The following is a 23,675-nucleotide window of genomic DNA, read 5'->3' as shown; positions in this document are numbered from 1 at the left end:
TGCAAAAAATGGGGCAGACAATCCCCAAAAAGCTGGTGAATATTCCAGTACTTAGATTTACCAAACCAGCATAAAAAGCTTCTGTTTATACCTTACTGGTTACTCAGAAGTCCAAACAACACAGTTCCCTTAAAAAGAAGAACAGGAGTACTTGTGGCACCTTAGAGACTAACAAATTTATTAGAGCATAAGCTTTCGTGGACTACAGCCCACTTCTTCGGATGCATATAGAATGGAACATATATTGAGGAGATATATATACACACATACAGAGAGCATAAACAGGTGGGAGTTGTCTTACCAACTCTGAGAGGCCAATTAATTAAGAGAAAAAAAAACTTTTGAAGTGATAATCAAGCTAGCCCAGTACAGCTTGATTATCACTTCAAAAGTTTTTTTTTCTCTTAATTAATTGGCCTCTCAGAGTTGGTAAGACAACTCCCACCTGTTTATGCTCTCTGTATGTGTGTATATATATCTCCTCAATATATGTTCCATTCTATATGCATCCGAAGAAGTGGGCTGTAGTCCACGAAAGCTTATGCTCTAATAAATTTGTTAGTCTCTAAGGTGCCACAAGTACTCCTTTCAGAGTAACAGCCGTGTACTCCTGTTCTTCTTTTTGCGGATACAGACTAACACGGCTGTTACTCTGAAACCTGTCAGTTCCCTTAAAGTGATCCAGCCTCAGGCCTCCATCCAGGTACCTAAGTCAAATATGATGATTTCTGAAAATCTTATTTCATCATAGGAAAGAAAAGGTTCTACCAATCCCAAAGGATCGGACGCATTACCTCCCAGGTTAATGAATGTTTCAGATGTTACCCAAATACATGCATACAGCCAATTCTTATTAACTAAACTAAAATTTATTAAAAAACAAAAGAGAGAAAGTATGGTTAAAAGATCAATATACATACAGACATGAGTTTAATTCTTGAGGTTCAAATTCATAGCAGAGATGGTGAGCTTTGTAGTTGCAAAGAGTTCCTTTAGAATTTAGTTCATAGGTTATGGTTCAATGTCCAATATCATTTCAGGGCATTCCAGTTTAGGACTGGGATCTCAGTCCTTATGGCTTAAGCTTCCCCTATATGAAGCCTCAAGCAGATCTGAGATGACAGAATCAGGACCCAATGGTCTTTTATACAGTTTTCTAGCATCCATTTGACCATATAGTCCTGGGTAAACAATAGGCTTTTGATGTAACCTTCTGTTTTCTAAACATCACCAGTAATTAGTTACACAAATTAAACATAGGATAATTTATCCATTAGGCAGTCTATTACAAACGTCAAAGAGACACATAGACAATGACATTATTTTACCCAAGATTCATCTAAACGTTAATATTCCCTTTTGATCTCTGAATTAGTAGCTATAGTGACAGACAGGAATTGTCTGTTTACACTCTAAGATACACACAATTAATATCACTTCTAACTTCTAACAATATAGGTTTGCATTTCAAAGTTCTAGCCTGTTTAGCATGAATGGCCCTAATTACCATTTCCATACCTTTCTGTGTGATTTTAAAGGTTGGCTTTGGGTCATCCAGCCTGCAAGCTGTTTAACCCTTTATGGCCATGAGTTATACTTTGTATAAGATTCGTTGCAATTATATAACAGTGGTAGCAATAATGATTTGCATGGTTATATTTTAATCAGACAAGACAACACCCCGGGTTTTTTTTTTTTAGCCTTTTGGAAAGAGGGTGGTCATTCCTGTTAGGTCACCAGTCTCTTTTCTTCTCTGGTGTTCCCTTGTGGTTTCTAGCCCATCGGGCAGAGGGTGAGAGGGTTATGCGCTCTACATCAAGTAAATAAATTTCATACTTGAGAAAGGGATGGAACCTAGGAGCTTTTCCCTTTTTGAGGTGGATTGGAACACTGGGTTCAGTGTGAGTTTTGGACTTACACCTGGAGACTACTTGATTGGTGAGTACTGCCTAGTTTGTGAAGATGTTTGAAGGCATCTCAGTTGGTGTGGAGGAACGCAGAGACATCAATAAGCCATGCAGTCTTCTGGAACTTTTGTGTGTGCGCGTTAGCGCTTGTGCATACCTGTGTTCTCGCTGAGGTGATTTGGCACTTTTTCTCTTGTACTTTGGCACGTTTCCATGTATTTTTCCTTTTCAAGATAGAAGGAGTCCGAGTGTTTTCAAATAGTGTGTTGATTTGTTTTTGGCAGAAAAATGTCTGTTACAGATGAGCATTATTTTTTCGTCTTCTGCCGTAGATTTAAAGACTATGAGCTAGGTTCACAAAAGGTCTTAGACACCTAACTGCTACTGTGATTCACAAAACCTCCACTCAGCTGCTGCCAAACCCTATGTGGGCACCTAAACTCAGTCATTGTGCTTTTTTTTTTGCTGTAAAAGTTCCATAGATGCCTATATTACTGCCTCTGAGCATGCATGCTGCAGCCTCACATGTCTGCCTAACTTGCCAGTGAGACCTGATACAGTAAGTGTGCTCAGACCTTGCCTACCAGATCAATCCTTATAGGTGAGCTTACACAAAATGGCTAGATGATGGTGATGATGGGCCAATGATTCTTTTATAATTTATCCACAGTGGAACAGCTTCAACAGGAAAGAATGAGGGAGCCCTATATCAGAATATCCTATAGTACAGTAATTAGGGCACTCACCTCAGATGAAGCAGATCCTACTTTAATTCTCTTCTGCCCCTCAGGTAGAGGGGGGACTTAAACAAGGAATATCTCACATCCCAGATGAGTAGTCTAATCAGTGGGTTAAAAGTTATAAGCTACTACCTCCTCCTCCTTGTCCTCCTGGGCTTCTTGCTGAAATGGGGTAGGTGCCTAAAGCCAGGACAGGGTTTGCTGCTGAGAATCCCAAGCAGAGGAGGTGCCTCATGGCAGCCCGACCTTAGGTACCTGTCTCCAAGAGAAGGGTAAGGCTTAGCACACACCCTTTAGCTTGAAATCTCCCATGGGCTGTCTTAGGCGAGGAGCTGCATAGCATGCTGGCTTTTGTGAATCCTATTCAGAGATGCCTGTCTCTCCTCATACATTGTATAGGGAGCCTAGGTGCCAAACTCAGGCTTTGTGAATCCCAGTGTTTTTCTGGTCACCTAAAAGTTAGGTGACAATGTTTCTTTGTGAATTTAGTCCCCATAAATACCTTTAAAAATCTAGCTCATTAATTTTCAGGGAGACAGACTCCTAAATACTTAAGTCACTTTTGAAAATGAGACTTAGGCTCCTAAGTCACATAGGTTCCTTTGAAAATTTTACCCATGGTTATATATATATGGCTTTACTCTGTATTTCCTTGTTATAATTTTGAGTTCAACATTGTTCTTTAGCAACCTTGACTGGTTTTCGAAATGTGTTTTTAATGTCTGAATATATATGGAGCTAAAAACTGACTGTAGTATTTTCTTAATGCTGTTTTTTTTTTATATTTCCAGTCTATTAATCTTTTGGAGGGTTTGATTCCCTCAAAGGAAGAAGGCGGTATTTCATCTCCAGCACATCTTCATAAATTGTTTGCTTTTGGATTAATGTGGAGTTTAGGTGCTCTCCTGGAGTTGGATAGCAGGGATAAACTGGAAGCCTTCATTCGAGCAAATGATAGCAAATTAGATTTGCCAGAAATCCCTAAACACACCAATCAAACAATGTATGAGTTTCATGTTACTGATTATGGTAAGAGAAAACACATTGACATTCTTTTTGATAATTAATGGAATTTTTTAAATAAATAAGGTTGGTTAGAAATATAAAAGTACTCTATAATTACATATTATTTGGTCACATGGTCAGAGCTTTCCTTTCTTGCTGAGACCCTATTGGCACACTAATCTTATGGAATCTGAATGCAAGTTATGTATCTGGAGGTAAGCAGTGGAGGAGTTGAGGTCTGTTTGGATTAGTAATCATTTTTATATGTCTTGTTTTTAATTTAGTTTTCATGGATTCTTTCTATTGAGGTTCCTTAATTAGTCTACAGTATAGGTAATTTTTGAGCATGTTATTTCTGTATTAGCTTAATTTTACTTTATCTTTCACATTTTTTCTCAAACAGTATTGGTTCTCCTTTGACTTATTGTGCACATATACATTCCACTGCAGGTGTATGTGCATCCAACACATTTGAGTCAACGACTTTTGCCAGCAGTACTACTAGGCAATGCATGTGCCACTTCCTCATGCACTGAGATGAGATTATAAAAGGTGCATTTTCACCAACTGCCTCTCAGTTCCTTCTCACCCCCATGGCAAGGGTTGAAGCCCACCCATAGCATTTGCTTTGATTAACCAGCATTTCAAAATTCCTATAGCATACATAGTTATAGATAGTATTTAGTGTAGTATAGTTAGGTTAATTGGTTATAGTATTTAGTTACGTAAATCCACCAGGTATTATGGAAAAAATCCCCAGGTTTCCAGCTGTGTGAAATGCATTGGGCTGTTTTCCCTGTTACAGACAGGCATAAGAGCAGCTTGATTTGCTTTTGTGAGGACCATGTGGGGGACAAATGCTCTATTTGTACCTCCTTCCCACCAAGACAAAAAACAGAGATTTCTATCTCAGAGTTTACCATATGAAAGAGGTAATGTGCTCCCCATCAGAACTGAGTCCTGGAGGTGGCAGATTCAGAGTCCACAAATAGTGCCCCTTTGACTGTTTGTGATTCAAAGAACAAGTCTGGTGTGAAATGTCACTCTTTGCCTTCACCATCAGCCTCCTCCAAGCATTCCATGCTGACAAGTGCTCCAAGTCTTGATCTTCTAAGAAGACTTAAAGTAAGTCCTCCAGTATCAATTTGAGTCACCACAAATCTAGACACTCATTGGCTGCATTTGATATAGCGCTGTTGACTCTGGCCTCTTCAGGCCTGTTGAGAATGGTGTCTTCACATTTCCGGGTCCCTCTTCATCATTCCAGCTTGTCCAATTTACTTCAGCACTGATGAACGAACACTTACTTGTTGGTCCCCTCTACTTTGTTGGCCTTCTTGTCAGAAAAGCATCTTCTGTGTCTCCCCTACTGGATCCTCCTTTCCATGATCAATTCCTATTTAACTGTCAAGACAAGGTCTAATATAGATTTCTTCCATGTTGGATGCAACACTTTTTGAGTTAGGAAATTATCATCTATAATATTTAGAAATTCTTGGGGTGTTTAGTATCATTTTAAATTTCCATCCATGTGGATTACTTTATAATTTGGGGTTGATAATGGTCAACTAGTCATTACTTTTTGTTCATCACAGAAGTAACTTCCTACTGTCCTATGGAACTATGATGCCATTTATTAATCCGGCAGGAGAGTCAAGTATTTCTTTGGTGAAATCCTGTTTATAAAGAATGTACACAAAGTCCCATTTCCCTGAACACAGTAGAAACAAACAATGGGAGGCTCAGAATCCAAGTGTGTCTTTCCATTGAGTACTGTGCCAAAAAGAAGCTCTGTCACTCAGCTGCCTCCCAGGGCCAAGCTCACAACTGCTTTTCTTGCTTTCCACTTGCTTTCTGCTACTTACACACACAGCTGAAACCAGTCAAACCCCAGCCCCAGCATTTGCAGTTAGTCCTAGGAAAAACCCTCAGCCCACACATTTCAGCTCTGGATATCTTTTTCATGTGGCTCAGTGTCTTGGGCAGTTGCTTCCTATTGTTTCCAATACTACGTAAAGTACTCCTATTACTACTTAAAGGGAAGGGGTGGATTTCTGCACGGGCCACCGGGGTCCATGCCCAGGGCCCTGGCCAATAAGGGTGCCCCTGCAGGAGTGGCAGAACTCTGCTCCTCCTCTTCCCCGGGGCCCGCCGCCCTGCTCCTACTCTTTCCTCTGAGGCCCTGGCCAGGCCAGAACCCAGAGCCCAGCCATAGTAGAGTGAGCATATTCCCCCGCGTGGAGCTGGCCGAGCTGCTCACCCAAACCCCTCTCCCCCATGCCCGCCCCCGTTCATGGATCTGGATCTCCACAGCCTCCCCTTTCCCCCCATGCATGGACCTGGCCTGAGCCTCTGCCCCTGGTCCTGAGCCCCTCTCCCACGCACTCCTCATGTAGATGTGGCCTGAGCTCCCCTCCAACACACATGCCGGTTCCGAGCCCCTCTCCCCCCACATGCGGATGTGACCCAAGCCCCTCTCCTCTACCCTCTCCCCCATGGACCTGTCCCAAACCCCTCCCCTGCAAAGACTTGGCCAAAGCCTGTGCCCCCCCAACCCTGCTGCTTACCTCCCTCAGCCCCCCTCAGAAAACTGGGCATTTGTCCTATTAGCTCTTGCCAACTCAGCTGGCAAGTACAAATGGACAAATGCCCAGTTTTGCTAACAAAGTCGAGACGTCTGGGACAGGGTTTAAACAGGGGACTGTCCTGGTCAAAGCAGGATGTATGATCACCCTAGGCTGTAATAAGAACCACCTAGGTAGCCCGGGCAGCTGTGGGGAGCTGGGACCTTCCATCTGCCCTGGGTGGAGGGTCAGGGGGCCCATGTCCCTGCCCCCATGGTGCACCACTCATGGCAGGTGGATGGTGCAGGGCTCCTGACAGTGGGCTGGGCTCCCTGAGCAGCTCTTACCACCACCTGGCTTCTGGCTAGGCCAGGAGGCAGGGCCATGGGGGGAAGGGGAGGTGCAGGGGATGGGGACCCATGACAGGGGGGATTTGGAAGGCCCAAATGTTCTTTGTGCCTAGGGCCCCAATAAATCTTAATCCGCCAATAGTGAAGGAGATTTAATTGCTCCATCCATTGAGCCTGAAGGAGGGTGGTTATCACACCCATAGGCTTTTAAGGGGGGGTTGTGACTGTCTATAGTGGAAAGATCCTCTTGATGGCAGCCATTAACACCTTCCAGCATAAAAATACAAAAGGAAATCTGAACACGAGGTCCAATTGGTTAAGCAGACAAAAAGTAGATCTGTTGGAATAATTCCTCAACCAGAAAGTATTTTATCAGATTTTAGACCAGTTGGGCTATGTGAGGCTCTGTCTATTGACAACAAATAGAAATATCAAAGAACCAAGAAGCTAGGCAACCTCAGATGCAAACTGCCATTCCAACAGTGTAGGGTACACATTTAAAAATGTAGCATTTTAAAAGTTATTCCTTTCTCCAATCATAACTTCAAGTTGCTGCACCAAGAAAGAATTGGTTAGCTCACCATCTTCTTTTGGTTTGTGGCAGAGACGTGGAATAAGTTTGAAGCCTCCCTACACACCCTGCATTTCCTTGTCCTCTTGGTAGGAGGCACAGAAGAGAAAGGCTTCTCTTTGAGTCTGACAACTTCACTCCCCAGACAGCTTCTTCTGCTACTGAACTCCTGTTGATGAGCTGTCTTTGGGTCTACTGCAGAGAGGAGAAAACACAATATTTTGACTAGTGGAGCTACTAAATGCAGACAGAGAATTATTAGGTACTATATTTTCCATTTGTTGCTCTTTTTAGGTGACTGGGAACACTGGAATAAAAGAGTTCAGGAATATGTTTATCCAACAGAAAGTATCCCAGATTATTCATCTATTCTGGTTCCAAATGTAGACAATGTCAGAACTCAGTTTTTGGTAGAAACAATTGCTAAGCAACACAAAGTAAGTACACTATTTCTTATTTAATTGTAAAGCTAATATATATGGTGTAACATAAAGAGGCTTCCTGTCATAAAACAGGGATGTGATAATCCCTCTTTATATTCTCTATCTCTACTCAGATTTGGTCATTTATTTAATTGTATTTACATTATTTTCGTTATCTACAAATTTGCCCTCACAAATGTCTCTTTGTCCACATAAAACACTTAAAATAAAGCTCATTGTGTAAAAGATCAATAGAATTAGTTATACACACACAAAAAACATGTTAAATATAATCCAAATAACCCCTGCCTTTTTTCCTCTCAGGAAAAAGGCTAGTGGAGATCTTACCATCAGTTTCTGAGTATCAACAGACTAATGCTCTCTTAGATGAATTGGGAAGGTGGATTTCAGAGTCAAGGGACATCCACTAAAAACAGCCTGCCACCACCCTTGGTTATATGAAGTTCTTTCAATGGGAAAGCAATAGCTGATCCCAACTGTCATGAAAGTACAAAGGGAGAGAATGCTTCTCATTTAGTAACGATTTAAAGCAGAAAATACTTTCAAGAGCAAAATTAATACCTTGAACTACAACTGGAAATAAATAACAAATCTTTGGAGTAGCAATATGGTTTATTTAATTTCAATGTGTAAAATGCACTTATCGTACACCCAGAGGGTTTGCAAAAAATAGTACATGCAAAAGACTGTTGAGAGTCTTTGGGTTAAGTTTACAGGTGAGAGCAACAAGGGTGATGTCGTGGTGGGCGTGTGCTATAGACCACCGGATCAGAAGGATGAGGTAGACGAGGTTTTCTTTGGACAACTAACTGAAGTTTCCAGATCACAGGCCCTAGTACTAATGGGGGACTTCAATCACCCTGACATCTGCTGACAGAACAATACAGCAATGCACAGACAATCCAGGAAGTTTTTGGAGAGTGTTGGGGACAACTTCCTGGTACAAGTGCTGGAGCAACCAACTAGGGGCCATGCTCCTTTTGACCTGCTGTTTACAAACAGGGAAGAATTGGTAGGAGAAGTAGAAGTGGGTGGCAACCTAGGCAGCAGTGACCATGAGATGGTTGAGTTCAGGATCCTCACAAAAAGAAGAAAGAAGAGTAGCAAAATACGGATCCTGGACTTCAGAAAAGCAGACTTTGACTCCCTTAGGGAACTGATGGGCAGGATCCCCTGGGAAGCTCATATGAGGGGGCAAGGAGTCCAGGAGAGCTGGCTGTATTTTAAAGAAGCCTTATTGAGGGTGCAGGAACAAACCATCCTGAAGTGCAGAAAGAATAGCAAATATGGCAGGCGAACAGGTTGGCTTAACAGTGAAATCTTGAGCTTTAACTCAGAAAGGAAGCTTACAAGAAGTGGAAATTTGGACAGATGACTAGGGAGGAGTATAAAAATATGGCTAGAGTATACGGGGCTGTAATCAGGAAGGCCAAGGCACAATTGGAGTTGCAGCTAGCAAGGGATGTGAAGGGTAACAAGAAGGGTTTCTACAGGTATGTTAGCTACAAGAAGGTCAGGGAAAGTGTGGGACCCTTAGTGAATGGGAAGGCAACATAGTGACGGATGATGTGGAAAAAGCTGAAGTACTCAATGCTTTTTTTGCCTCGGTCTTCACAGACAAGGTCAGCTCCCAGACTGCTGCACTGGGCAACACAGTATGGGGAGGAGGTGAGCAGCCCTCAGTGCTGAAAGAACAGATTAAGGACTATTTAGAAAAGCTGGACATGCACAAGTCCATGGGTCCAGATCTAATGCATCCAAGGGTGCTGAGGGAGTTGGCTGATCTGATTGCAGAGCTATTGGCCATTATCTTTGAAAACTCGTGGCGATCGGGGGAGATCCCGGACGATTGGAAAAAGGCAAATATAGTGCCCATATTTTAAAAAGGGAAGAAAGAGAACCCACGGAACTACAGCCTCACTTCAGTCCCTGGCAAAATCATGGAGCAGGTCCTCAAGGAGACTATTTTGAAGCACTTGGAGGAGAGTAAGGTGATCAGGAACAGTGAACATGGATTCACCAAGGGCAAGTCATGCCTGACCAACCTGATTGCCTTTTATGATGAGATAACTGACTCTATGAATATGGGGAAAGCGGTGGATGTGATATATCTTGACTTTAGCAAAGCTTTTGATACAGTCTTCCACAGTATTCCTGCCAGCAAGTTAAAAAAGTATGGATTGGATGAATGGACTATAAGGTGGATAGAAAGCTGGCTAGATTATTGGGCTCAATGGGTAGTGATCAACGGCTCGATGTCTAGTTGGCAGCCGGTATCAAGCGGAGTGCCCCAGGGGTCGGTCCTGGGGCCGGTTTTGTTCAACATCTTTATCAATGATCTGGATGATGGGATGAATTGCACTCTCAGAAAGTTCGCAGATGACACTAATCTGGGGGGAGAAGTAGATATGCTGAAGGGTAGGGATAGGGTCCAGAGTGACCTAGACAAATTGGAGGATTGGGCCAAAAGAAATCTGATGAGGTTCGATAAGGACAAGTGCAGAGACCTGCACTTAGGAAGGCAGAATCCCATGCACTGCTACATGCTGGGGACCAACTGGCTAAGCAGCAGTTCTGCAGAAAAGGACCTGGGGATTACAGTGGACGAGAAGCTGGATATGTCTACACGTTTATGGGCCTGATGAGCCCTATTGAACATAGTTCACTAGCTGACACTAAGGTTATTGTTTCTTATCAGTGTCTGGAGAGGGCAGATGGACCGAGCTGCAGGGGGTGGGGGATGGCAGCTGGACCAGCCAGATAACTCCTCCGAAGCTAATGGAGCTGCCCCTGGCCAAGCTGCTCGTGACCTGGAGCTTGCCTCCTATTTGCTGTGCAAAACCGGGGATGGAGGCACTGATGTTGGGGTGTCCCCCTGTCCCCACCCTTGTACCTGGTCTCCGCTGAGCTGGGATGTGGGTCAGGAGGAGTGTGTCTGTGTTGTTGCCTCTGGGTTGGGAGTGGGTGCTGCTGGCGCTGCTTTTGAGTCGCCTGAATGTTCTGCTTAAAAAGACAGTGCACTGACATACTCAGGTACACTCACACTCCTCCCAACACACACACACACTTCCCCAACACATATACACACACACACACTCACACACATGCCCCCAACATACACACACACTCTCTCACACACACACTCCCCCTAACACATACATACACGCGCTCTCTCTCTCTCTCTCTCTCTCTCACACACACACACACACACACACACACACACACACACACACACTTCCCCAACATACGCTCTCTCTCTCTCACACACACACTCCCTCAACACACACACACGCTCCCCCCAACACTATCTCTCACTTTGTCACACACACACACACATACACACACACTCTCTCACACACACACACACAGACGTTGTTGTTACTTCTTGATACTTCCTGTCGAAATGCACAAGGGATTTATAATTTCTGTAATTTTATTCATTCAAAGTTCATTAAGGATTACAGTATTGATATTTTAGTTTTTTGACTGGTCTGTGTATTTCATAATTATATTTCTCTCTTTTGCATAAATTTAGTTCTTTGAGTAGTGAGTTCTAAAATGCCTAACCTGTCCTTGCTGTAGTAATTATCATTATTACTTCTATTGCCATATCGTGCTTTCATTATTTAAAGTGATACAATCAAATAACAGTATCCTTTTAGAATGTAAATTTTGCTTGTACTTACCTTAGCAATGCCAGTTTAAAAAAATATAGCTAAACACATAATTTTAGACACTGTGCAGATGAAGGCCACTTATTTTAAAATAGTATTTTTAGTTATATCTGTAAAATAACTTAAAATTCGTACAAAAATAAATGTGGTTCCAAGTCTGATAGTAATAGTAATGATGGAGTCAAATGTTAGTGAGTCACACACGTGATTGTGATCAATAAACATAAATGCCAACATAATTAGACAAATAAATTCCTGTTCTTAATAAAAGAGAAAATAAAACCTTAAATGCATATGTTAAAATTAAGTAAATACATTTTTAGTGGAGTGAAAAACAATTGACTAAAATAAAGTGGCAGTAACACAGATTGTGTCTGTTAGAGAAAGTAAGCAGATTTTATTTATTTTTATTTATTTCTCCTAAAGATAGTGTACAAAGTATCAAACTTGAGTTTCTGATATCTGTGTTAAAGCTCCAGAATTGATACCTCAAGGCATGGGATTGGGAATATCTTGCTGTATTATCTCCTGATTGTTCTAAACTTTAATATATGGCTTTAATTGGTGTTTGGATATATTTTTTCTTTCTTTATAGAGCACTTAGATGCAGTGCTCCTGTCAGCTAATTTCTAAATTATTATCTGCAAAAAAGTCTAGTTTTCAGGTTAAAGTTGCACCCCTCACCAAAATCTGAAATGGTGCTCCTGGTGAGCCAAGAGTACCCAGAGGGCTGCAGGATGGCCATGGGTTCCGGCAAGATGCAGCCCCCATGTGACTGCACAGAGCCCACCTTGAGCTGCAGACTGAGCACCAGGCATCACAAGCCTCAGCAGCAGTGAAGAAATAAGAGTGGCAATACATCATATACCATGCTACCGTTACTAATGCACTGCTGCTGGTGGTGGCGTTGCCTTCAGAGCTGGGTGCCCGGACAGCACTGTCTGCCCAGGAAGTGCTTAATTTGTGCTGGGGCTGAGCTCTGGCAACTCTTTCAATATAAATTAAGCACTGGGAAGAGGCAGAGGGGTCTGGAGGCGATGGGTGTGTGTGGGAAGCCATGGGGGCCAGAGGTGATGGGGGGGTGGGGCACCTGAGGAACTTTTGGGGGACAGAAGAGATGGAGGGTGGGGAGCTGGGGGGGGCACCCACAGGGGCTAGAGGTGTCAAAATATAAGTTTGCCCAGGGTGCCATTTTCCCTAAGGCCGGCCCTGACTGCTTTGACTAATCCAGTGATCTCCTCCCCACAGCCATTTCTTGGAGGTTGAACTGCCCATTTTAAGGAGACTTTGGCGGTGATCGTGTCAGAAAAACGGGATAAACTGACACTACTAGATAAAATTTGTAAAACTTTCTCCAGTATCCTTTTCACTTCATTCCTTCCCTCTAACATTCGAACTTCAGTAGTTAATTTGTGTCAGGGAAACCGGAAGGGACAGAAACCTAATAGTTTGTCAATTCCTACGGTAGCACAGACAGGCCGCCAGCATAATTACATTAATAAATCAATACAGTAGTTTATTATTTTTATATATTCTTTGTTTTAAAATAATTTTCTATACAGTAAGTCATTTAATTATCAGTTTTATAATATGTCTTTCTAAAATTTTTATTACAGGCAGTTTTGCTCACAGGAGAACAGGGAACTGCAAAGACTGTAATGATTAAAAGTTATTTGAAAAAATATGATCCTGAAGAACATTTGTCAAAAAGTTTAAACTTTTCCTCTGCCACAGAACCATTTATGTTTCAGGTAAAATCATAGATCTTACACAGTACTAGTGTATTTTTTTCCTGTATAAATATATAAAATGTACTTTAAAGTTCTGATGATAAAGGCTGGGGTTTTCAGAAGCTCCTAAATGATTTAGGCACACAAGTCCCATTGACTTATGCTGTAGGAATTATTTTGGGGAAATTCATCGGCCTGTATTATATAGTAGGTCAGACTACATGATCACAATGGTCCCTTCTGTCCTGGGAATCTATGAATCTATGAAAGTCATTGGGTCTCGTTCTCCTAAATCACTTAGGCATTTTAGACAATTCCACACCAAATCACTTTTACAGTAAATTGTTAATTCTGCTGCACAGGTTTCCTCATTCTTCATGAATGGGCTGTGCTTCTTTCCTGTGGAACTCTGAAACCATTTGCTGTTTTCACTAGGGGCTCCAGGACTAAGACCCACACTTCACCTCAGACCACTAGAAAATCCTATAGAAAAGCTTGATGGTTTAGTTTCTCCCAACCACTTTGTTTTCTAACTTTATCTTTCATTTCTTTTTTTACAGTAATGATCTAACTTCAGCCTCTAGCTCTTCTCTCCTTTTCCTCAGTTGAGGAATCATTAGAGCATTGAGACTCTAATCCTCTGGGTCCTCTGGTGCAGCACAACAAAGGGAGCAGACTCCCTTTGTTCCCAACCATAGCTGCAGATAAACTATGCAAGCATAAAATCAAGTTCAACAGGTACTATAGGGAACATTTCAGGTGCTCAAGAGGGCAAGTGCTAGGCAAGCCACGACATCTGCACTGCCAGGGCAACTGCCAGAGTTGAATTAGTTAGCTGGTGCTTCCGTTTCCTTGCTCAAAGCAGTGAAACAATGGTGGAAAGCCTCAAATGGGAGCAAGGATTTCCCTTTGAAGGGTTCTTGAACGAAAGGGGATGCCAAACAGCCTGCTCAAGGGGTTAGTCTTGCAAACTCCATGGGCTCTGGGTCCCAAAAAGGCAAAATTAAGCACCCTCTTTTAAAGACCTAACTCATAACTTTAATGAGAAAATGGTATAAAAGTCAGGGTTTAGACCTTTTCTTCTTTACTTTCCCATTCTGAAGGAATGCATACAGGGTACTCTCACAGTACTCTGTATCAGGCTCTGTGTCCCTGCAGTCTGTCTGGGTATATAGAGAAGGCTGTTATTTCTGGGAAGTCCTGCCTCAGGTTCTCAGCTCATGGCCCTTGCTTTGCCATAGAAAATGGCTCAGATTTCAGGCAGTAGTATAATGGACCCTCACTCAGCCAGGGGTTCAGAATCTCAAAGGAGTGAAGGGTCTCCTTCCTGCTCTTCCTCCTTTCTGGGAAAAGCCCTAAGTGGTACATATACCAAGATTAGCAGCATTCTGTGTCCAGGCACGTTGGATTCCTCAATTGAATATTCACAGGTATCAAGATTAATCAGAATGGCCAGATTAGACAAGGCTGTGGCCTCTTTTTCTAGCTGCCATCCCCTCCAAAAGACAGGTTTCAGAATTAATACTTCTATCTAAATAAAAACTCATGTTGCACTTCTAATGAGGAAAAGTTTATCCTTATGGATCTAAAAATCCTTCTGGCCCAAAATAAATTCTTCTTGCTATGCTTCTTGGAAAATAGTTCTCCTGTCATTTTATCCAATTCCCAAGCATCTTTTGGAAAGACTGGGGCATAACTGAATGTTTGTAGAGCTCTAAAGATATATCTCAAGCATACGGAGTACACATGCTGATCATAACCTGTTCTTCTTCGAGTGATTGTTCATGTCCATTCCAAGCAGGTGTGTGCACGCCACGTGCATGCCAGCCGGAAGATTTTTCCCCTAGCAGCGTCCGTAGGGTCGGCCTCGGCGCCCCCTGGAGTGGCGTCTTCATGGCGCACTATATAGGGGCCCACCGACCCTCCACCACCTCAGTTCCTTCTTACCGCCGGTGACAGCTAGCTGGAACTTCGCTTGCTCTTAAGCAACCTTTGCAGTGTCCCGTTTCTTCTTTGTATATAGTTTAGTTAGATATAGAGTTAGTTGTAGATAGATAGTTGTTGGGGGGGTTTCTCCAATATACTCGTCGCCCCGCTGGGGCATGCCCGGGTCCCCGGGGTTTAAACTCTGTAAGGACTGCGGGAGTTTATGCCGAAAAGTGATCCGCACTCTTCCTGCTTAAGGTGCCTCGGAGAGAGCCACCAAAGAGACCGGTGCAGTATATGCAGGGCATTCCGCCCCAAGACTCTTAAAGATAGAGAGCAAAGACTCAAAGTGCTCCTAATGGAGGCGGCCCTGTGGCCACATTCGGACCCTGGGCTGGCCGACGCAGCACCCAGCACTTCATCCTTGGTGCGCAGTGCCCCGGCACCGGTGATAAGACAGGAGGCCAAAACCTCCAAGCCCCAGCACTGGAGAGAGTCGGTACACAGGAAATTGGCTTCTGAAAGGCACCGTTCACCATCCCCGGTCCCCGCTAAAAAGAAGAGGCCGGTGAGGGGCCATTCACCCCACCAGGTCCCTAAAGGGCCAGCGCCGTCCACGAGTACTGCAGTACAGGCCATGCCGCAAACTCTTCCTCCTGTTGCTCCATTGACTCCCACCCCGGAGAGGGTGCGGTTGAGTCCGGACAGGTTGAGATCCCCGGACCTCATTGAGGAAGTGCACCTCCCATCGATGCCGGAGGCGTTCGAGGCAGCCTCGGACTTACTAAGCCTCCCGGTGCCAGCGTCGCCGCGCTGGTGGAAAGAGCCTCCGGCCTCAGCCCAACCTCCGTTACAATCAAGGGGCAAGCCAGCCATGTTGTCGCCTCGGTCCCTGCACCACGCCACACCAGCGGCACCAGAGCACAGAGAGCACTCTCTGGCTCAGCGGCACCGCTCCCTGGCGACAGTGGATACTGCTCCCACTAGGTCCTCCTATTCAGAGGCAGAGTCCTACCGCTCCAGTAGATCAAGGAGCAGGCGGTCGGCCTCGCAGGCAAGCCAACAACCTTACCCGCCGCAGTGGCAGCAGCAGAGGCAACCGCCCGCTAGTGGCCGTTCTGGACTCCTTGGGCTTACCATCAATCGTGGGACAGGCGTACGGCCCTCGCTCCAGGTCCGCATCGTTCTCATTGACGTTGGCGGCTCCAGCACAAATGCCTCCACCGGCACAGCCGTCGGACAGGGGTGTGCCGCATCAAAGCCCAGCACCCCCTAACCACACACTGGCACCAGCGGGGACCATAGTTCAGACGCCTCAGGCACCGCCCAGCATGCCTCGTCGTTCGGTGTCGACCCCGGTACTGGCCGCGGTGCAGCATCCTGCATCCGCACCAGACACGCAACCGCAGTACCGTGTGCCGATGGCCCCGGCGGAGACCAAGGGTGCGGAGGAAGTCCCGCTCCAGGTTATCTCTTCCTCTTCCTCCCTGGATGAGGCGGTCACTGGTACTTCAGCAGCACCGGCCCTAGAGGACAACAGGATCCTCCAGCAGCTGCTTACACGTGCAGCCCAGAGCCTCGCGATCCAAGCTGAGGAGATCGAAGTGGATGTCGATCCGGTGGTGGACATCTTAGCCCCCTCGGGCCCATCCAGGATGGTCCTACCATTGATAAAAACGATTGCGGACACATCCCGCATGTTGTGGCAAACACCAGTCTCATTGGCCCCTATGGCCAAAAGGACAGAGAGGCAATATTTTGTCCCCTCCAAGGGCCATGAACATCTATATGTCCACCCTCCCCCGGACTCTCTAGTGGTGGACACGGCCAACCAAAGGGAGCGTCAGGGGATCCAAGGGTCTACACCTAAAAACCGGGAGGCCAAAAAGTTGGACCTGTTTGGGAGAAAGGTGTATTCCACGGGGGGGCTGCAGTTGTGTATAGCCAACCAACAGGCTATAGTGAGCTGGTATGGACACAATACATGCTTGGCATTGCCTAAGTTCGCTGAACTCCTTCCCCAGGAATCGCGAACAGAGTTCTCAGTCCTGGTTGAAGAAGGGAGGTTAATCACCCGAGCGTCCCTCTAGGCAGCCCTGGATGTGGCGGATGCAGCCTCACACACACTGGTGACTGGGCTGGTTATGAGGTGGGGAGCCTGGCTTCAGGTCTCAGGCCTTCCTCATGAGGTCCAACAGACCATCCAGGACCTCCCCTTTGAAGGGCCCATGCTCTTCTCTGAAAAGACGGACAAGAGGCTCCATAGCCTAAAGGACTCAAGGGCTACCCTTCGATCGCTGGGCCTGCACACCCCAGTCACCCAACGTAGGCAGTTCAGGCTGCCACCGGTCCCACGGCCTTACCAGCCTCAAAACCGCACCGATGCCTTGCGCAGGCGAGGCAGGACCGGCAGAAGGAGGCAACAACAACAACAGCCCTTCGGCCAGTCATCTGGCCAAACAAGGCCACCATCGGGGCCTAGACCCTCGTTTTGATGGCACGGTCGGGGACGACCTACCGGTCAGGACTCTGGATCCTTCCAACCCTACCTTTTTGTCACGTCTGTCCCCCTTCTATTGTGCATGGGCCCGAATCACATTGGATAGTTGGGTGCTTCGCACGGTAGAGAGGGGATATTATCCAGTTCTCCTCCCTCCCGCCCCACCAGCCCCACTCCCCGTCCCTCTTCAGGGACCCCTCTCACGAGCAACTTCTAACTCAGGAAGTGCAGTCCCTCCTTGCAGCAGGGGCAGTGGAGGAAGTTCCTCAGGAGCTCAGGGGCAGGGGCTTCTACTCCCGCTATTTCCTAATACCGAAAGTGAAAGGGGGCCTCAGACCTATTCTGGACTTGCGGCGTCTAAACAAGTTTGTAAAAAAGCTCAAGTTCCGCATGATCTCCCTATCCTCTATCATCCCTTCCATGGATCCAGGGGACTGGTATGCCGCCCTCGACTTAAAGGACGCGTATTTTCATATTACTATAATCCCTCAGCACAGGCGTTACCTCAGATTCGTCGTAGGCAATGCCCATCTTCAATTTACAGTTCTGCCCTTCGGACTGTCAGCAAGGGTCTTCACAAAGTGCATGGCAGTCATGGCAGCCTTCCTGCGCAAGCAGGGGATTCAGGTGTTTCCCTACCTTGACAATTGGCTCATTAAGGGCCGTGCCAAGGAACAGGTGGAGGCTCAGGTGGTCTTCATCAGAAGGACCTTCCTCGAACTCGGCCTCCTGCTGAACAAGGCCAAGTCCAACCCAAAGAATAGAATTTATAGGGGCAGTCCTGGACTCGACACATGCCAGAGCATACCTACCAGAGGCCAGATTCCGGACCATGTCTGACATTCTTTTTGGTCTCCAATGTTACCCGACCACCACAGCAAGAAATTGCCTCAAGTTAATGGGTCACATGGTTGCGTGCACCTATGTGGTGTGCCATGCCAGGCTCAGACTGTGCCCGCTCCAGTCCTGGTCAGCGACCATGTACCGGCTGGTCAGGGACTCCCTAGACTCTGTATTGACGTCCCCCCAACCGGTGCTGGATTCCCTCCAGTGGTGGCTCGACCCACAGGAGGTCTGCGCGGGAGTACCTTTCCTCAGTCCCCAGCCCTCTCTATCCTTGGTAACAGAACCATTGGATCTGGGGTGGGGAGCGCATCTGGGGAACCTCAGAACCCAGGACCTTTGGTCACCAGAGGACTTTTCCTTACACATCAACGTCAGAGAACTATGAGCAGTGCATCTGGCCTGCCTGACCTTCAAATCCCAGCTGGCAGGCAGGTGCGTTTCAGTCCTTACGAACAATACACCAGCGATGTTCTATATCAACAAAGAGGGTGGTGCATGCTTCTCTCCCCTGTGCCGGGAAGCCCTTGTGTTATGGGATTTTTGCGTAGGGAAAGCAATTCACCTGACAGCATCTTACCTCCCGGGGAAGCAGAATGGTCTGGCAGACGCCCTCAGCCGCTCATTCCAGGGTCACGAGTGGTCTATTCGCCGAGATGTACTGCGCTCAGTTTTCCACCTCTGGGGCTATCCCGATAGACGTGTTTGCCTCGAGAGAAAACAGGAAATGTCAGCAATTCTGCTCCCTCATGGGACGCAGTCCGGGGTCTCTGATGGATGCCTTCCTCCTCTCCTGGGAAGACGGTCTGCTTTATGCCTTCCCTCCGATTCCCATGGTTCACAGGGTAATCCTCAAGATCCACAGGGATCGTGCTTGTGTGATCCTGATAGCGCTGGCGTGGCCGCACCAACACTGGTACACATCGCTCCTGCACCTGTCCTCACGGGCACCCATCGCTCTACCCCTGCTCCCGGACTTCATTACACAGGATCGGGGTCGCCTACGTCACCCGAACCTAGAGTCGCTCCACCTTACAGCCTGGATGCTCCATGGTTAAACCCTGTGGAGATGCAATGCTCTCAGCAGGTCAGGCAGGTCCTTCTCCGTAGCAGAAAACCCTCGACTAGGACCACATACATGGCCAAGTGGAAACGCTTCTCCATCTGGGCCGAACAGCAGGGACAGGCTCCATTGTTCGCCCCAATCCCTCTCATACTGGATTACTTGCTCCATTTGAGACAGCTAGGACTTTCCCTCTCTTCGGTTCGGGTCCACTTGGTGGCCATCTCAGCGTTCCACCCAGGAGAGGAAGGTGGTACAGTTTTTGCAAACCCATTGGTTGGTCGCTTCCTCAAGGGCCTGGACAGACTGTTCCCACAGACAAGTCCCGGCTTGGGACCTCAATTTGGTCCTATCCGCCCTCACAGGGCCCCCCTTCGAGCCGCTGGCTTCCTGCTCTCCGTTATATCTCTCATATAATGTCGTGTTCCTAGTGGCTATCACATCAGCCAGGAGAGTGTCGGAGCTCAGAGCGCTGACATCCGAGCCTCCACACACTGTCTTCCACAAAGACAAGGTCCAACTCAGGCCACATCCAGCGTTCCTTCCTAAGGTGGTCTCCCAATTTCACATGGGCCAAGACATCTTTCTCCCAGTGTTCTATCTGAAGCCACACTCCTCCGCTAAGGAGCGTAGACTGCATTCCCTGGAGGTACGCAGAGCCCTGGCATTCTACATTGAGAGGACGAAACCGTTCAGGAAATCAACCCAACTTTTTGTTGCTGTGGCTGACAGGATGAGGGGGCTCCCTGTCTCGTCACAGCGAATCTCCTCATGGATCACGGCCTGCATCTGAGAATGCTACCGTCGGGCTAACATACTGGCCCCATTGATCACGGCCCACTCCACAAGAGCACAGGCCTCCTCCGTTGCGTTCCTGACCCAGGTCCCGATGCAGAAAATTTGCAGAGCGGCCACGTGGTCCTCAGTCCACACTTTTACGTCGCATTATGCCATCACGCACCAGGCCAGAGATGATGCAGCCTTCGACTGTGCGGTACTCCAGTCCGCAGTGAATTCCGACCCCACTGCCTAGGTTTAGGGTTGTGAGTCACCTGCTTGGAATGGACATGAACAATCACTCGAAGAAGAAAAAACGGTTACCCACCTTTTTGTAATTGTTGTTCTTCGAGATGTGTTGTTCATGTCCATTCCAATACCCACCCTCCTACCCCTCTGTTGGAGTGCCGGCAAGAAGGAACTGAGGGGGTGGAGGATCGGCAGGCCCCTATATAGTGCACCATGAAGGCGCCACTCCAGGGGGCGCCGAGGCCGACCCTATGGACACTGCTAGGGGAAAAATCTTCCGGCTGGTGTGCACGCGGCGCGCACACACCTGCTTGGAATGGACATGAACAACACATCTCGAAGAACAAGAGTTACAAAAAGGTGGGTAACCGTTTTTTTCTCATTCAGTCCAAAATGGCAGGGTCTTTGGGCCTCAAAGTTGCTGCAAGCAAGATGCTAAAATCCTGTGTCATTTGGCTTACTAGACATCTGGGAAATGTTCCAAAGGGAATCCAAGCACCTTCTAGAAGATCTATAGTGCACTAGAAATAGAAAATGTGTGAGCCTCAGGGAAAATGTGTAGAGTGGCATCATTATCTTCAGAAAATGCATATATCAAACTCTGCAAAGTAAGTTTCCATTCCTCTACATAGACATCCTTTGGGAAGAAGATGCTACATGGGTTCCCAAATAATTCCCTAATTTAAAAAGCCTTTGCTTTATATAGGAGTAATTGTATTTCTTCTTCGAGAGATGTCCCTGTGGGTGCTCCACTGCAGGTCAAGGTGCATCCCTACACCTTTGCTCAGAGAATTTTACAGCAGTGCCTCTGGGCCGTACACGCGTGGTGCCTGCCTCATACGCTGCCGGTGCCTCAATAGCACATGCGCAGCCCGGACTCCTCAGTTCCCTCTCTACCATCCCCGGCCTGAGACGGAGCTCAGCAGTCCCGCTCATTCTTCACTTCTTCGAGAGTTACCTTAGACAAATTTGTAGTAATTAACTTAGTTATCTGAGTTAGAGAAGTTTTAGTTCTTATACTTACCTTCCCCGTTAAAAAAGAGGAGATTTTGTTTTTTAACCTCAGAGTTAGTGACCCCATAAAATGCCTGGTTCATCAGGTTTCAAGAGATGCACAACGTGCAGAGAGGCCATTCCCATTTCAGGTGGCCATTTTCAATGTATCCGGTGTTTGGGGGAATCCCATGTTTCCCAAAAGTGTGCCCACTGTAACAAACTGAAGGCCAGGACATGCAAGGATAAAGACCTGAGGCTGAAGCTCAACCTCATGGAGAAATCCTACCTCAGACCTACCTCGGACCCAGGCCAGCAGTCCTCATGGCAGAGTCCACCGCCAAAATCTTCCAAAGACAAGAAACCGACAAAAAAACGGCCAGCCACGTTGCCTCATAGGGAGCAGATAGTCTCGAAATTATTGCCGACCAGGTTGGTCTCATCAGTGCTGGCTGGACTGTGGCTCAGCACATACAATGCTCCTGGCACCTCCGGCACCATCTGTGCTTCTGCGGCTGCCGGTACCCACCACTCAGGTGCTGAAGCTGATGGCGTTAAGTTGCCTTCCTCCACTGCGGCACTATCAGTCACAGCAAAGGATGAGGTGCCGACAACTGCTCCCAGGCCTGTGCCACAGATGACCACAACTGCTCCCACAGCGCCAACTCAGGTTACTCTGTCACCAACCCAGCACACAGCGCTGCCCGTGCATTTTGTGCCTCACCCATCGGAACTGACCCAGCATGCGGTGCCTTCGGCACATTTAGTGCCTCAACAATTGGCCCAGTCAATCTCCGCACTGACCTAATTTATACACCAGAGAGATCTGGTTGTTTTGTCTAGCCCAGAATCTTGTCTACTGGGCACCAACGTTTCATTGGGGCTGTCGGCACCGTACTGACAGCTATCCCCAATCTCTTCACACTTCTCCAGTGATGAAGACAATGACGTGGAAGGGGTTTTTTCCCCACACCACTCTTCCCCAGTCAGGACGTCTATTAGTGCTGGACCACTTAGATCACAGTCCTCATATTCCAGAGACTTACACCTTGGTATGGCCACCCTTGGATGGGGCCACCTCTGCCCTCCCTGGGACACTGGCCCTATTTGAGTCCTTGGGGTTCTTACAGAAGACATTACAGTAGTCGTCCCAGCCCATGCAGGGAGGACGCGCGATCTCCTCCTCCACCTTCACACACTGCTACGACTGTACAGGAGGAACTTATGTTTCCATAAGGAGACGATGTTGCACTCTACCCAATAACAATTCATCTTCATCACCAGACGAGGCTATTATGCCGCTGCCACCAACAACGGAGAGATGATTTTACACATTTCCAAGATTTATTTAAAAGAGTCACTAACGAGCTAAAAATCGCTCTCGAGAAGGTTTCGGAGACTCAACACGAGCTAACCGACATTTTACAAACCTCTGCTTCTTCCAAGATTGCATTGGCAATCTATGGGGCTATCCTGGAAACCACCAAGACCATATGGCAGACCCCAGCCATGATACGCCCAATGTGCAAGAGAGCTGACTGTAAATACTATGTCCCTTCTAAGGGATCTGAATTCCTTTTTACACACCCAGCACCCAACTCGCTGGTAGTTGAAGCGGCCAATCAACGAAACAAACAGCAACATTTTTGGTCCACTGCATCAGATATGGACAGTAAGAGGATGGACTGATTTGGCCACAAAGTTTACTCATCCTCCGTTACAAGTTAGAGTGGCAGATTATGCGACTCTATTAGCCAAGTATGATCACAGGGACTATGGAAAATTCATGGAATTTCTTAATGACATTCCTGAAGAAAAACAACATCAATTCAAACTGTGGTCTCTGAGGGGCAGATGATATCTCGCATGGCTCTCCAGGCCACACTTGATGCTGCTGATACGGCCACAAGGTCCACCACTATGGCTGTGGTCATGCGTCGAGCCTCATGGTTGAGCTCCTCCTCATTCCCATAGGAGATATAGAACACTATAGAAGATCTCCCTTTCAATGGCGAGAAGCTGTTTGCAGCCAAAACTAATGAACTGCTGCACACCATGAAAGACTCACATGCTACACTGAGGTCTCTGGGCATCCACAGACCTGCCACAAGAAGGAGACAATACAGATATCAGGCTTACCAACACCCACAATATCCAGCATACACCCAAAAACATCAAAGGCTGTACGACCATCAGCAGCACCAATGCCAAAGAAATAGACCCCAATGGTGCCAGCCCCCAAACACCAGCAGCATCTCAACCTCCTCCTAACAAGCGGATTTGAAGCCTTGGTTGAAGGTATAGAAGACCTCCAACCCACTCCAGTGCTCATATCAACCA

The 23,675-nt window shown here is 46.7% G+C and overlaps 1 protein-coding gene across 1 annotated transcript in view; it reads left to right on the top strand.

Moving 5' to 3' along the window:
- The window catches only part of DNAH8 (dynein axonemal heavy chain 8), a 581,193-nt gene that overhangs the window by 394,954 nt on the left and 162,564 nt on the right, over window positions 1–23,675 (top strand). The window contains exons 54-56 of the mRNA XM_054024546.1: window positions 3,439–3,676; window positions 7,432–7,574; window positions 12,871–13,005. Of these exons, the coding sequence (XP_053880521.1) occupies window positions 3,439–3,676; window positions 7,432–7,574; window positions 12,871–13,005 (516 nt within the window). The remainder of the gene's footprint in view (window positions 1–3,438; window positions 3,677–7,431; window positions 7,575–12,870; window positions 13,006–23,675) is intronic.

This window comes from Malaclemys terrapin, chromosome 3 (assembly GCF_027887155.1).
Source record: "Malaclemys terrapin pileata isolate rMalTer1 chromosome 3, rMalTer1.hap1, whole genome shotgun sequence".
Taxonomy (NCBI): Eukaryota; Metazoa; Chordata; order Testudines; family Emydidae; genus Malaclemys; species Malaclemys terrapin.
The sequence above is the reverse complement of the archived record's forward strand: the minus strand, read 5'-3'. Positions and strand labels throughout refer to the sequence as shown.